Here is a 17054-nt window from a genome sequence, read left to right as displayed (position 1 = left end):
TGCCCTTTTCCCCCCACAAATAGAGCTTTCTTTTGGTGGTATTTGATCACCTGTGAGACTTTTATTTTTTGAGCTATCAAATCAATTTTATTTTTTCCTTTTAGGCCAATTTGTATTCTGCTACATATTTTTGGTAAAAAAAATCCCAATAAGCGTATTTTGATTGGTTTGCGTAAAACCTATCGCTTCTACAAACTAGGGGAAATATTTATGTAATTTTTATTTTTAATTTACTAGTAATGGCGGCGATCTGCGATTTTTTAGTGGGACTGCGACATTTTGGCAGACAGACCGGACCCCTAACTGACATTTTTTACACTTTGGGGGGGGGGGGGGGGGGACCAGTGACATTACTACAGTAATCAGTGCTAACAATATGCACTGTTACTGTAATAATGACACTGGCAGGGAAGGGGTTAACCTAAGGATGATCAAAGGGTTAAGTGTGAGCCTAGGAGAGTGTTTTATAACTGTATGGGGGAGGGACTTGTGAAATGACCACAGAGACCTGCGATCCTATATAGGAGGATCACAGGCGCTCTGTGATCATTTCAGAGAGAACAATGGTCTGCTGTGTTTACAACAACAGACCGTCCTTCTCTCTCAGCAGGGAGTGATCGCGGGTGCCCGGCGGCAATCAGTGCCGCTGGTCCCGTGGATCGGCATCCCCGCTGCCTAGTGGGGATGGGAGTATACAGGTACGGCAAATTTGCGCAGCCGAGCCAGCCTGCCGCAGTATATATGCGGCTGGCGGTCGGCAAGTGGTTAGAATAAAAAAAACCTTCTTACTTTACAACCCCTTTAAGGGAAGATTAGACATTGATGGCAGACATCCCTGCACATTGCCTGGCTTAAGAGTATTTTCAATTGTTATACTCATGTATATTCCTTAGATACACAGACAGTTACCAGAGAAAAAATTGACCAATGTAGAATTTAATTTTATGCTCATGAATGGGTAGTTTAAATAGCAACTTTAAGTTTTCTGTAAGTCTGTGAGAGTCCAGAATATAGGTTACACAGGCTAAAATCAGAAAGTCTACAAAGTTTGCCCTTATTCTTGTTCTCATAAATGTATCTCCAGCTCCTCCTGAAAACACCTTCAGGGGCACTTTGCATTGCCCCCCATCACAGTCTTCCCGGCAGTCATGCTGCCCTCCCCCCCATCACAGTCCTCCCTGCAGTCATGCTGCCCTCCCCCCCATCACAGTCCTACCTGCAGTCAAGCCCCTCCCCCATCACAGTCCTTCCTGCAGACATGCTGCCCCCCAATACAGGCTAGTACACACTATAAGAAAATCAGGCAAACATTTTCGTCCAAATAATTTTTGTATGATTTTCGTAGTGTGTACACAACTTTCAACAGTCGGTTCTGAATTTAAGTACAAAAATTCTCGAAGGGACAAACACCAACATTTTTCTCATACGGAAAAACACGAACAATTTTTGTTTAATGTGTACCGTTTTCGTACGATTTTTGTACAAGAAAAATCAGAAAAGAAAGACTGCGCAAGAAACAACAACAAAAAAAAAGCCTTTGTCGTATGAGAATTTTAGTACGAATTTTCATTCATCGGTTCCGATTTGCTGTGAAACAACGATGAAAATTGCACGAACCTTCTCGCGATTTTCTTATAGTGTGTACCCCACTTAAGAGTCCTCCCTGCACAGTGGCCATTTTAATCTCTGTCTCCCCTGCAGTGTCTTACTTTTGGCAAGGCAGAGGCAGTTAGCAGCCTATGTGTAGTCTCTCATGTCTCCTAACCGGCTGCTGAAATCAGCCTATTAGCAAGGTGCAGATTGGGACAGAGAGCAGGACCTGCCAAACTTTTATTAGCAAGGGGTGTATACCCGCTTTTTATTATGAAAAGTCTCCTGCTCTCTGTGCAGATCTGCAGCTGCTCCCCCCCCCCCCCTGCTTTGCTAATAGGCTGATATTGGCAGCCGGTCGGGGGGCATGAGAGAATACAAACAGGCTGCTAAATGGCCCGGGGTCCCTGACAGGGCTCACTTTTGCCCACTCAACAACAGGCCACGGACCGGTACCAGTACCAGTCTGTGGCCTGAGGGTTGGGGACTCCTGTGTTAGAGAGTCAGTCAGGTATATGTGTCGGAAGGTCAGGATCTAATAAGCTGGACGTTTTTATTTTTCTTTTTTTTTTTAGGTTTAGGTTTTATGCACTATAACAAAAAAAAAAAATACTATTGGGTTGTTCTGGTATATAAAGACGGATATAGAAGTGGTACAGACTACATAGCAATAGGATGGAAATTTATTAGAAGAAATAAAAAGGTCTTGGAAGCAAAGAGGTAGGAATATTTTGGGGGACCTCTGCACTACTTGCCTGAAGTTTTCAAGTTCTCCCTGTGTCTACTTGGGTTTCCTCCGGATACTCTGGTTTCCTCCCACCCTCAAAAGACATGGTAGTAGGTTAACCTCCCTGGCGGTATGATTCTTTTGGATTTTAGGTGCTGAAAGCAGTACCATTATTTTGCATGTAATTCTTGTGAATGAGCAGCCCAAACCAACTGTATACATTATATATATATATATATATATATATATATATATATATATATATATAATAAATGTATACAGTTGGTTTGGGCTGCTCATTCACAAGAATTACATGCAAAATAATGGTACTGCTTTCAGCACCTAAAATATATATATATACAGTAAACCCCCCTCCATTGCGGGGGTTACGTTCCGGACCCAGCCGCGAAAAGTGAAATTCCGCGAAATAGAAAAACCCTATTAAAATGCATTGTAGGCATGATTTTTTTTATTGTCACTGTACGTGTAAAAGCATTTTAAGGTCTTTAAACACACTTTTAAAACAATAGAAACTCATTTAATCACATAAAAGATACTAAGAGACAGAGCAAGAGCTATGAAAAACACAAAAATCTTTCATTTTTAATGATTTATATAGTAAAATAACATTACAAAAAAAAACGCGAATTACCGGGACCGCAAAAACTGAACCGCAATGTAGCGGGGGATTACTGTATATATATATATATACATAAAAAGTACAGTAAAACTGCAGGAAAGGGCACTGGGGGGCAAACTAATATGATTTTTTTTATTTTGCGTGTTTGGTGTGTTTTTACATTTGAATTTGCCGCCAGTTCCACCACCCCGCGAACGTCACGTCGCAGGAGACGGAAGCCGGGGCACGGAGACGATCGGGAGGAATATCCGCCGCAAGACACCGCCGGGACACATCGCTGGATCCCGGTGACAAGGTAAGTAACCCTGCTTACAGGATCCAGCGATGCTTCTGGCTGTACCCCGAGTGTGGCTCGGGGTTACCGCTTTTGGCTCTGAAATGTAACCCCGAGCCACGCTCGGGAATACCGCTAGGAAGGTTAATTGGCTCCTGTCTAAATTGTGTCTTATATGTGTATATATAAATGTAAGTTAGGGACCTTAGATTGTAAGCTCTTTAAAGACAGAGAACTGATGTGAGTGGACAATATATACTGTACATAAAGTGCTGCATAAATGGTTGGAACTATATAAGTACCTTTAATATTACTAAAAATAAGAGTACATTATCTGTCTCAATCTCACAAGTATGTAAGGTGACAACAAAAAAACATTTGAGACCTTCTTTTGTTTGACTATGTACAGGCAGGTCGCATAAAAAATGAGTTAGATAAGTATTTCTGCTTGTACATGCAGGCATGGATGCTATTATTTGTTGTCTATCCTGACTTTTAGGTTTTATTTTTGATTACTATGAAGTTCACCTAGTTAGAGCTGAGCCTCTATAACCTTATGCTTTTACCCTTCTTTCCGTCTGATTTGCTCCATATCTTTGTGAAAGCTTTTTACTATTGATTCACTTAAGTTTAGTGTACAAAGCTTGTCATACTCAAAATCATCTGGAAATGTTTTTTTTTTTCTACAAAAAATATTGAATCTAAGTCAATAATCCAACCTAGAGCTGCAAAAAAAAAAAAAAAAAAAAACAGCTGGCAAAGTTTATCACAACGTTGCTCAGTGCTGGGAGATAAAGAGAAACAGTGGGGTTAACTTACTGAAGCTGGAGAGTGCAAAATCTGGTGTAGCTCTGCATGGTAGCCAATCAGCTTCTAACTTCAGCTTGTTCAATTAAGCTTTGACAAAAAAACCTGGAAGCTGGTTGGTTACTATGCAGAGTTACACCAGATTTGCACTCTCCAATTTTAGTAAATCACTCTCATTGTATCATTTTGTTCTTTTAGATCAAAGGGATGAACTGTGGTCAGTAAATTAGGTCAGTTTAACTACTTAAAGACTAAGGCCCCTTTCACACATACGGTCCCGTTTGTTCGTTTTTCATCCATCCGTTGACGGATGAAAAATGGACATCAATGCATCTCTATGTAAAAACGGATGACAACGGATGATCATCAATTAACATCCGTTTTCATCCGCTTCCGTCAATGTCCGTTTTTTGGAATGGATGAATGCCCTATTTTTCATCTGTCAAAAAAACGTATCGGATGAAAAACAGATGTAAACGGACAAACGGTCTGTTTTTCATCCATTTTTGCAAGGGAATGTAGACTGCACTATTACTGTACACAGAATTTAAACAAAACTTAATTAAAAGAAAGAAAACACCAAAGACAATTTTTTGGTAGTTAAGGGTCCATTCACACTAGCGCGACTTGTCAGGCGACTTGGTCGCCTGACAAGTCGCGGTCGGTCGCCTGCCATTGATTAGCACAGGACCCGTTCTAATAGGAGCAACACAAGTCGCTCCGACTTAGAAAAAGGGTCCTGTACTACTTTGGGGCGACCTGGAGGCGACTTGCATTGACTTCAATTATATGAAGCCTGTGCATGTCGCGCCGAGGTCGCGGTGCACTTCACAGGTTGCCCCAGCAAGTCGTGTCGCCCCTGTCTGAATGGGCTCTAAATGGCCGCGGCACTTTTATTGGCATAAATAAATAAATAGATAATTAAATAAATAAATAATTCAAATAACTTTATTAATTCTAAAATTCGAATAAATATTGAAGAAATTCAAACTCCAAATAAATATGCAAATAAAATTATCGCTTAGTCATAAAAAACTCAAGCGAATCAATAAATAAATAAATTAATCAGAAGTCCCCCCTTGCATCAAGGGTGACAAGCCACATAAAAGTGCTTGCAACAGGGGTGGGAGGGAGGGGAGCTCGCTAGGCCATATTAAACCAAGTGAGCCCAGAGCCCTCACACAGCTGTTTATATAGCCCTTTCAGACCACGTGACGGAAGCTTCTAGAAGATCACGTGTTTCCCGCTTGACGCAAAGTCGCGTTTCTCCCACTTAAAAGACCCGTGCGCACCATGCGCGGCTTAAAGGTACATTCAAAACATTTTATTTTTTTATTTTTCTTTATTTAAACTTACAGCGGCAGCCACAATCCCATGAAGAGAGCCACGTACCGTGCCTTGCTTGTCATTGGTAGTGGATGTAAAAAAAAACGGATTATAAATGGACGAAAAAACTGATGAAAAACGGATAAAAAATGGATGAAAAACTGATACATTTTGACGTGACTGAACTGATGAACTGAACGGACCGTATGTGTGAAAGGAGCCTAAGTCTTTTTCTGACACTTGTTGCGTACAAGTTAAAATCAGTATTTTTTTTTTGCTACAAAATTACTTAGAACCCCCAAACATTACATATAATTTTTTAGCAAAGACCCTACATAATAAAATGGTGATCACTGCAATATTTTATGTCACATTGTATTTGTGCAGCGATCTATAAAAGGTGATTTTTTGGGGAAAAAATACACTTCAATGAATAAAAAAAACTAAACAGTAAAGTTAGCCCAATTTTTTTGTATAATGTGAAAGATAATGTTACACCAAGAATCATGAACGAATCGTAATCTTTATTTTAAGCAAAACAATTGTGATTCTCATTTTATCCAGACTCGTTCAGCTCTAATCCAACCTATCAGACATTAGTGTTGATTCGCTAAGGGCAGGTTCACACCTGTGCATTTTGCAACACATAAAATGTATGTGTCATGAAATTACATTGAGTGTCAAGAACATTTCTATTTGGAATCATTGGGACAGAAAGATAACTCATTTTTAGTACAGTGGGGACTAAATAGAAGATTTGATGTGATTTTATTGTAATCTGTCTGTTGTGGAAGCATTTTCTCACTTTCTGTCCCAGCTATCGCAATGGAAAAACGAGGAACACAGACAGCCATTGCAAATCTGATGGGAGTTCTATTAAAAAATGGCTGAAGGCCTATTCTAAAATTAAAGTGATGCTAAACAGAAGTGGCAAATGCCATAAACCATTCATATAAATTATATATATCATGCCAGTGTATTTTGTTTTTTCCTCTAAGTACATTATTCCTACAGTGCTGTTGTGTGATCACATGATCTTACCATGTGTTTTGGCATTTGCAGGGAAAGATCTTTGAAAGAAGCGCCATTGACGGTTCGAATCTTGGCCAGTTCCGCTGATTCTGGGAAACTGTTTCCCCAGGTGCTAGTGAGGACAGCTGCACTACCAGTTCACCCAGATGAAGAAAGTACACCCTTCTTCCCCACAGAAGGAAAGAATGACTATTCACACATAAGCCAAGGAATAGGTATGTGTGGGTGTACAGTTAAAATAATTTATTAGCACATACGGAGATTTAAAATGTTGGACATTTCCAACAGCCAATGGCCAGTTGCATTCTTTACACCATATAAAACGTGTTACCCACAAAAGCGCTGCAACAGAATGTCGGCTGGGTCAGTCATTTTTATTCTGTTGGCCTGTATTCAGGTGTGACACGCAAGCTACTTTTTACCCTAGAAAGTCGTTAAAGTTTTATTTTTAAGACTAAAGAAGAAACTTTTAATCACAGCTTTGTAGATTAAAGTACATACACAAAGCCATCCAACAAATCTTTTCCCACCTCTGTCTTTAGAGAGCTCAAACTGACTAAGGGCTAAAACACATTAAAATGAATTAAGCACAGCAGTTGTTTAAGTAAAATGGTGCAACATGTTAATTGAATGAGTTACCAAGGGGATTTGTTATTCAGTGTAATCCTTTGAACAGAAGTAGTCTTTTTTTTTCCTTTCGTTCCTATGTTTGTCCTTTAGCTGGCAAAATAATTAAAATTCAGCAATTGCTCTGCTGGTAAGGATATACATTATTGGAATTGAAAAAGCCAGACCTGTAAAGAATATTTAATCAAAAGTGCTCTGTCGCAATAAGTTGCACTGCACAAATGATCCTGTACAGACACTAGAATTTTGCATTTTAATCACTTATGAGAAAATGTAAATAGGAATAGCCTTGGAATGTGTCCCTTGCTCAGCAGTTCTGCAAAGTACCAAGTCAATGATTGCTATAGTATCCTAAACAAAGCTCAGTCAATTGTACAATATTTTGTACAATTAAATGAATAAATGAATACCTGCAGTTTTGGGTAATACATGGAGCTATACAGTATATATTCAGGATAAATGCCTCTCTTGCTTCTACTGCTAAATTATGGCACAACTTTTGCAAGCTTTCTCACTGTGGGGTTTATTTACTAAAGCTGGAGAGTGCAAAATCAGGCTCACTTCTAGATAGAAACCAATCAGCTTCCAGGTTTTATTGCCAAAGCCTAATTGAACAAGCTAATGTTAGAAGATGATTGGTTTCAATGCAGAAGTAAGCCTGATTTTGCACATTTTGGTAAACAAACTCCTGTGTTAGCATAACTCAATACCATAGCTCCCAACTGTCCCTGATTTTGAGGTGGTGTCCCCCATTCGGAACAAAGTGCCTTTGTCCCCTTTTCCTCCTCATTTGTCCCTCATTTTGATCTGATTGATATATTTGTATATACAATTCCCTTTTTATCTTTCAAAAAGTGTTTCATGGTGTTAAACTTTTCACCTAATTTCTAAATTGCTGCATTTGTAAATTCCAAAAGCCAGTATAAAGGAGTAGTAGTGGTAAAAAAAAGCACTTGCGGGTTTAACCAATCATTTATTTTTGTACAATTCTCCTTTAGGAGGGGTGTGGCAGGAGGTGTGTCCTATGCCTACATGCTTTTGCTATTAGGTGTCCCTCATTCCCAACTCAGAAAGTTGGGAAATATGCAATAGCTCTAACCTTTAAAACCCAACTCTAGGCTTTATACATGTCCACAAGAAAGGCTTCAATACTCTCCTTCAATCTGGAGGTGTTCCCCACAGTAATCAAGGAGTAAATAAGATATCTTTGCTCAGTCTTCTGAGTTCAATAATGTCTAGCAAAGACTGAGGTCATACATGTCTTGGGCCTGCCCCCTGAGGGGACATTGCTCAGATACCCTGTATTTGCTGTATAATGCTGCAGATCCTGCCCTTGGGGAGGAAGAAGCAGAGGGAAAACATTACGTAGACAGAAAGCAGGGAAGGGGGATAGAGGCCCCGGAATTGCCCACCAGATTTCCAGAGTTAGAGATATTCCACATCAGAAAACAATTGGATTCAGAATGTCAATGTATTGTGCCATATAAGTGAAGGCTGTCCACTGAAGCAAAGTGTCTCTAACTCTTTTTAGCTTTTGTAGCCATTTCCCATCTATATGCACCCACTCCAGCATCAGCTGCTCTAGAATGCCTTCCTGATTATGACTACATTCAATTTGCCTGCACAATGTGTGCTGGCATGGCATCTTGCGAGAGACTTGTCACCCCAACAAGAACCACAATAAGGACTTGGAGGGCATTGTTTTAATAAAAGTTGCATACATGAGTATATTAAAAACAACATTTGAATTATTTTAACACATATTATGTTAGAATTTAGTGATTGGGTTTAAATCCACTTAAAGTGATGCTAAACATGCACTGTAGTTTACATTGTCCCTTTTATTTGTGTAAATGGATGGCGACGCTGTAATTATTTTAGGAAAAAAAATCTAAGTACCTTTTTCCTAATTGATATACAACTGTTATATACCCCAGCTCTTTCCCAGCCTGTCTACAGGGAAACATAAGAAAGGGGAGCTTCTGGTCCTCTGTTGCTGGTCACATGTTCAAAATAAAAAATAAAAAAACAGCCTTTGAAATACAGAGTATAAAAAAAATAATTAATATTAATAAACTATTTTAAATTATCATATATATTTATAATTAAAATCAGATCGTTAATATTGTTTGGCAATAACATGGTGTAAATGGATTTCTGCCAGTCACAGGCAGAGTAGATTAAGTCCCTTACTCTACATATACTATCCCTCCCCCATTTGGCAGGTTAGTGGGCATGGAGGAGGAGGGAGAGAGTGGACTGTCATTTACCACTGTGTGTACATCCACATGTGTGCCTCTATAGCAGGGGTGGGGAACCTTTTTTCTGCCAAGGGCCATTTGGGTATTTATAAAATAATTCGGGGGCCGTACAAAATTATCAAATTAAAAATGTGCCTGTTATATTTGGTCAAAAATGTAATTAAGTCACCCCTAATGTGATGGCTGCAACTGCTTCTCTTTGGTGAGGTGTGTGATGTTAGCTAGTATTGATGATGTTGCTACTCGCAACTGGTTTCCCAGGTTTGCGTCGATCAGTCTGGAGCGCAGTCGACTTTGTGGTGGTAAGTTTTGAAAAGAACTGCTGGCGGGTAATGCTGGTGGGTATAGCTGGATGGTACTGCTGGTGGGTACAGCTGGCTGGTACTGCTGTGGGTACTGCTGGCTCAGGCTGGTACTGTTGGCTTGTACTGTGCTGTGGGTACTGCTGGCTGGTACTGCTGTGGGTATTGCTGATTCAGGCTGGTACTGTGCTGTAGGTACTGCCTTGGGTACTGCTGGCTGGTACTGTGCTGTGGGTACTGCTGGCTAGTACTGCTGGCTGCTACTGCTGTGGGTACTGCTGGCTGGTACTGCTGTGGGTACTGCTGGCTGGTATTGCTGTGGGTACTGCTGGCTGGTACTGTGCTGTAGGTACTGCTGGCTGGTACTGTTGTGGGTACTGCTGACTCTGGCTGGTACTGCTGTGGGTACTACTGGCTCTGACTGGTACTGCAGTGGGTACTGCTGGTTCTGGCTTATACTGCTGTGGGCACTGCTGGCTCTGGCTTATACTGCTGTGAGTACTGCTGGCTCTAGCTGGTACTGCTGGCTCTGGCTGGTACTGCTGTGTGTGCTGCTGGCAGGAAATGCTTGCTAGCAGCAGCGCTGCGCTGGAGGAAGAGGCAATGTTTCCTGTATTGGTCACAGGCGGAATGCATTTGATATCACTCTGCCTGTGACTCACTCAGACTGTCAGAACGGAGCCGGAACTATACAGGAAGCATTGGCTCCGGTCTGACAGATCAGCTGAGAGACACAGACTCAGCTGCATGGGGGGCCGGACCAAATGACTTTGAGGGCTGCATACAGCCCCCGGGACGCAGGTTCCCCACCCCTGCTCTATAGTCACATGGGATGCTCAGATGTGACAGGGAAGAAATGCTCAGGATAGAAACTCACTGATAACTGAGCATGTGCAGAGCTGCCAACACTGCTCTGCAAAATCCCTAGCTGAATTGGGGACTTGGACAGAAGGGGGAGATGGAGAGCAGCTGGATCAACCAAGTTTATTGCAGAATACAGAAAACAAAACTCACGGGGACTGAGTATTAACATCATGTAATACAACATTTATTGATAGGTTTTTATGAAATGGTTTTAGTGACACTTTAAGACTGCATGACAATAACAATCTAAGCTTGTGCATTCGGAAAAATTATTGAAATGACTGCAACTACCTGATTTATAGTGCAATCTTTGATGGTTCTGAGCACATCATGGCACTCTTATATTTATTTTAGGAGTAACAAGTGGCCACACCTTAAACATCTGTATTTACTATAGACAGTACTTCCCTTATGGTGAAATAAGGGCTCATAGTGAAACATAGAATAATACTGCAAAGAACAAAGCAGCGTCATGCACCACTAAAACAATACACACTTACAAACAACAAATGGAACTCATTAAAGTGATGCATGTGGAAGAATCACAAATTTAAACATAGAAAATCACCAACTGTTGCCTCTCAACTGTTATAGCAATAATTAAGAATACATTAACTAATCAGTGAAGTATTTTATAGCAAAGGCTTCCACCACAGGGCACAAACCTCATCAGTGGCCACAACTGATCCCTCCCAAAAAAAAAAATATTTTCGATAGTGATACAATTTAAATGTGTACAGATTCTGATTTTTTTTCTGTAATCCCTATTAAAATATTTCATGTTTAATGCTTCATACTTCCAAAATGTTCCTAAATTGACATATCTAGGAGGTGCCAATTGAGTGTTGTTTCTTTGCAATATGAGCTGATTAACCGGTTGCCGACCGCCGCACGACTATATACTGCGGCGGTCAGCCCCGGCCAGGCAGAGTGACGTAGGGGTACGTCACTCGCCTGTCAATGACTTGTGAGCCAATGGCTCATTCACTGACAAGTCAGTGCGTGTGACAGGCAGACCCGATCGTCCGCCGGTCACTCACGATCGCTCCGGTGAAGGGAGAAAGGAAGATCAGATGGTTCTACTATGTAGAACCGTTGATCTCTGTTTTTACACCAATAGCCATGTCCCTTTACAGTTAGAAACACGCCCCTAGGACACACTTAACCCCTCCCTCTCCAATACAGTTAACCCCTTCCCTGCCAGTGTCATTTTTGCAGTAACAGTGCATATGTATAGCACTGATTACTGCAGTAAAGTCACTGGTAACCCCAAAAGTGTCAAAAATGTCAGTCAAGGGTCCGATCTGTCCGCCGCAATGTCGCAGTAGCGCAAAAAAAAAAAATTGCAGATCGCCGCCATTACGCGTTAAAAAAACAAAAAAACACCAAAAATGACAAAAATCTTTCCCTTTGTTAGTAAACGCGATAACTTTTGCGCAAACCAATCAAAATACGCTTTTTGCGTTTTTTTTTACCAAACATATGTAGCATAAAATAAATTGGCTGAAAATGTTAAAAAATTTTGATTTTTACATTTTTTTTGGGAAATTTCATATAAAAAAATGTGAAAAATATTGTTATTTTTGCAAAATTGACGCTCTTTTTTTGTTTATAGCGCATGATCAAAAAATTGCACAGGTGATCAAATACCACCAAAAGAAAGCTCTGTTTGTGGGAAAAAAAGGACGTCAAATTAGTTTAGGTACAGCGTCGCATGACCGCGCAATTGTCCGTTAAATTCACGCAGTAAAAAATCGCAAAAAAAACCCTGGTCTTTTAGCAGCCAAATCCTCCGGGGCTTAAGTGGTTAAAGTAGTTTGGATTAAAATAGAACTGATGTGCTAAACTCAAGTAAAAGGAAGAATAACACTAGTTAATTCAGCTATTAAAGCGGAGTTCCGGGCACAAAAACAATATTTTTTTTTTTGTGCCCGTCCGCTAGTTCAGCCTAACCTGAAAAGGAATTGGATAGTTCGATTTTTTTTTTTTAAAACTCACCTTGTAATTGACGATCGTAAATACTCACCTCAGGGTACTTCCTCCCTCGGAGCCGCGGCTCCCCCCATCACTTCCTGCGCTTCGATGATTCCTGGGAGCTAAACGTCATCGCTCCCAGGAATCAATGCGCCGGCACCGGCCCCGCTCGTCACTTCCGGGCGACGCCGCATTCCCCTGCTAAACAGCTTCTGGGCATGCCCAGAAGCTGTTTAGGATTGCGGCGCCGCACCGGAAGTGACGAGAGGGGTCGGTGCGGCGCATTCTGGGAGAAGAAGACGCGGAAGAAGATGCAGAAGAGGACCGCGCCGGCTTCAGCTGCCCACAAGAGAGATGGAAACGCTGTGGAAGAAATTTTCTAAGTAAGTATTTCTTCTAAAAAGTAAGTGCGAACCGGGACAGATCAGAGGCTAGCCATTGTGGAATGTGCTAGCCCTGACTGTCCCGGGGGTATGTTCATTAAAAAATGACATCTGTGCCCGGAACTCCACTTTAATTCATTAAAATTATAAAATATATGTTTGTGAGCGGCAAAAGGACCTAAACCTTTCTTGGGATTGGTCTCCTGTAATAACTCAGTAATTAGTATTGCACAGTGCTGGCCACCTAAGGCCGAGTTCACATATGTGCGGTCACGGTTCCCAACATGGGGTCCGGTGCGTTCCTGTTCACCGGTTCAGGTGTGAATCGGGTCAGAATCTTTGCCTGAATTTGCACCTGAACTAGACCCAAACATGCACAGGTCCCTTTTGGAATGCGAACTGCGGTCGCCCCAGACCTGTGTGAACCGGCTCCATTGATAGCCGGTCACACTTGCATGTCATACGAATTGGATGCGACGAAAACCTGCATCCAATTAGCACATATGTGAACCCAGCCTTAAAGCTTTCTAACAGAAGAGAGTGAAAATCTCAACAGTGTGCTGCTGTTCCCTAATTTTTTTGTTACAGTCTGGGGCATGTCCAATGCAGTTTACTCTGCAGGGCGGTTACATGAAATGGGATATGGCAATGCTCAATGGCTGGGGTTCCTGGATCACAGGCATTGCTGAAAGAAATACAAATCCTTCACCAGGCAAAATGGATCATATATATTTGTGTCTTAGATAAGAATATGGCTGCCTGCCTGCCTGGGGTTCAGTTCTAAAGACCTGATTTTACAATGAGCAAGTGTGCAGGTGTATGGGCCTGCTATAATCTGTGGAGGAACAAAAACCAATCATTTTAATATTCCCAACCAAATTGCTTTGATAACTTTATATATTGTTATACCACATGAAAATACAAACTGAAAAAAATATTACAATTTTTTTTTCTTGGGAATTCACAGACAGCTTTTGTTTTATTCGGTTTTTCCATATGAGGCCCATTTCTACTACATTTATTTTCATAGATTGGCAATATATTTTGTTCATGTTAATTTGGGAGGTATAACAACACTGTTCATTGTAGAATTTGTTTAAGTGACACTGGTGGGAAAAGACCAGACATGAACCCAAATCATTTTATAAATGCAACATATTTTGTCTTTGTTACTGATAAAATCAAGAATACCTAGCAGTCAACTTACATTCTTTGGACATTCCCACTTCAAAGCACCTCTGTAGTCTGCAGTACTGGCAGCGATTGCGTGTCACTTTATTGATAACACAGTTCTTTTCTCTGTGACACGTGTAAACCATGTTCTTCTGAATACTCCTCCGGAAGAAGCCCTGGAGTGAGACAGGCAGAAAGAGTCACATGAAACACCCATTTGGTATACTATCCACAGATTGCCCTATTTAGCTAATTAAACATCATTAAATGGATATGCTGGATAATGTGACCCTTCAAAACCCATATAAAAAAATTAAAGGCTTTGTATCGTTTTCCTTGCTGCTTAGAGTGAGCTGCTTAATTTACTACTGAAGTATATTGAACAGATTATGATGTGGAGCAAGGAAACTGATACAGGGTATAAGTACCTGTAGAGAAACTGTATGATACCTTCTGATGGCCAGATGGAAAGAAGTTTAGTGTAAAGTTTAACCTGTTCAGGAAAATGCTAGTATTGCAGCAGCATTGACTAAAGCACAAAATGATAAGCACCTTACTACCTTCAATTCAATATACTGAGTAATATAATGGTGTAAAACATACTAAAGCATTTTAAATACCAGATAAGGATGGCATGGCATACATGACCCTTATGGCCTAATAACATCCATGGTTGGGACAGAAGATTTGCGTACCAGATGTCCATCCATGCACAAGCTAAAAATTCAACTTACAGGGCAACAACATTTATATAAAAATTATCCTAATACCCCTTAAATAATAGGGATTCATTAAGAGATCTGCACATATTTAAATAATAAAAATATGTACCCAATATATTAAAAAACATCAATGAATACCAACATACAATGATATATTGGTTTTAATATTTATTTGATACATTTGGTATATACTGTATTTTTGATATTTACATAAGGCAGGACCCTATTTTACACTATTATTGTATTAGAGCAGCGGTCCAGATGCGCCACTTTGCTCGTCTTTTTCTAGCGCTTGGAGTACTTTTTTTTCCAATGATACAAGACACTATTCCTCCCAATGTCACCACCAACAGCGGGGCATAATTCTTGCTACTGACAACAACAGGACACTAATCCTTCCACTGATACCAAAGATGGAGCACTATTTCTCCCACTGATACCAATGATGGAGCACTATTCCTCCCACTGCTACCAATGATGGGGCACTATTCCTCCCACTGATACCAATGAAGGGGCACTATTCATTCCACTTACACCAATGATGGGGCACTATTCCTCCCACTGATACTAATGATGGGGCACTATTCCACCCACTGATACCAATAACGGGACAGTATTTCTCCCACTGATACCAATGATGGGGCACTATTCCACCCACTGATACCAATAATGGGACAGTATTTCTCCCACTGATACCAATGATGGGGTACTATCCCATCCACTGATACCATTGATGGGGCACCATTCCTCCCATTGATACCAATGATGGGTCACCATTCCTCCCATCGATACCAATGATGGGTCACTTTTCCTCCCACTAACACCAATGATAGAGCAATATTCCTCCCATTGACACCAATAATGGGGCACTATTCCTCCCATTGACACCAAGGATGGGGCACTATTCCTCCCACTGATACCAATAGTGGGACCGTATTCCTCCCACTAACACCAATGATGGGGCATTATTCCTCCCATTGACACCAATAATGGGACACTATTCCTCCCATTCACACCAACGATGGAGCACAATTCTTCCCACCGATACCAATGATGGGGCACTATTCCTCCCACTGATACCAATGATGGATCACTAATCCTCGCACTAACACAAAAAATGGGGCATTATTGCTCCCATTGACACCAACAATGGGGCACTATTCCTCCCATTGACACCAACAATGGGGCACAATTCATTCCACTGATACCAATGATGGGCAGTATTCCTCCCAAAGATGCATTGTTTATTCCCACGGATGCCAGGACAATTTATACTCCCAATGGTCACAGTCCGGCCCTCCTAAAGTCTGAAGGATAGTAAACTGGCCCTTTGTTTACAAAGTTTGGAGACCCCTGTGTTAGAACTTGTTATTTTAGTGTTAATTAGGGGAAAAGATTTGTGCTTGCTCAACAGTTTTCTCCCACTTCTCTGCTTGTTAAACATATATACCTAAAAACTTCCATTCCCATCTTACCCCTCACCTTCCCTATGCAATCTATAGCCTCCACTACAGACTTCAGATCAGCAGGCAACCTCATCCAAGGGCCAATGGTCTACATTTTGACAAACTTCCATTGTGCACAAGCCCACAAGAAAACCGATTCAGTTTAAAGGCCTATGCAGAAAAGGCTGTGCGCATACCCACAGTAAGATAGGACCCAACGGCTTCATATTACCAGGCAACCTTATTCATGCGTCTGATTGGCAATTATTCTATTTTCCACTAAGCTAGTGGGCATTAATGTACTGTGCATCTGCAACCTTTTCTCTATATAACTTAAAGGAGAACCCTTCCTTCTTCTAGGCTTGTGGAAAAAAGAATAGCCATTTGCACCCAGTATAGAATGTTGCTGATGGAGAAAGTGCCTGGTTGATCTTCAATCTACAGTAGGAAGTAACGAGAGCAAGAGACAGGTAAGGGTGTACTTATTAAGCCGTCAAGGAAAGGTGCTTAGAGTAGCAGTGTGGGCGAAATCAATTTGGAATCACAAAATGTCCCATTTTACTTTATTCTACTATTTTTCCCTTGCTGTTGCTTTTATTTGAAGTGATTATAAACGTATTTATTTTTTAATAACAAGTCCGTTTATACTTACTGCTCTGTGCAATAGAATTGCACTGAGTGGCCCAGATCCTCCTCTTCTCTGGTCCCTGCTCCTTGCTCCCCCTATTCTCAGTATGCCACCATATTGTGGCACATCTGTGGGCTCAATCCTGAGCCAAGCTGCCTGTGTCCATAGACACAGACAGAGTAGTTCGGCCCCACCCCCCACCAGCAAAGCCTGCGAGACTGGGAAGTGGGGGGAGAGCCGCTGCTGCTGGACCGAATGAGGACTAAGATAGGGGGTAGT

General features: G+C 41.1%; 1 protein-coding gene across 4 annotated transcripts in view; it reads right to left on the bottom strand.

Moving 5' to 3' along the window:
- The window catches only part of RARB (retinoic acid receptor beta), a 1055941-nt gene that overhangs the window by 131139 nt on the left and 907748 nt on the right, over nt 1-17054 (bottom strand). For 3 of the 4 annotated variants that reach the window (XM_082257327.1, XM_082257328.1, XM_082257329.1), the window contains one exon: nt 14015-14156. In XM_082257327.1, the coding sequence (XP_082113453.1) occupies nt 14015-14156 (142 nt within the window). Of the gene's footprint in view, nt 1-14014; nt 14162-17054 lie in introns of all 4 variants that reach the window. The other variant, XM_082257330.1, reaches the window with a different exon arrangement.

This window comes from Pelophylax lessonae (assembly GCF_965119305.1).
Source record: "Pelophylax lessonae genome assembly, chromosome: 5".
Lineage (NCBI taxonomy): Eukaryota > Metazoa > Chordata > Amphibia > Anura > Ranidae > Pelophylax > Pelophylax lessonae.
This window is presented reverse-complemented; position numbering and strand designations above follow the sequence as displayed.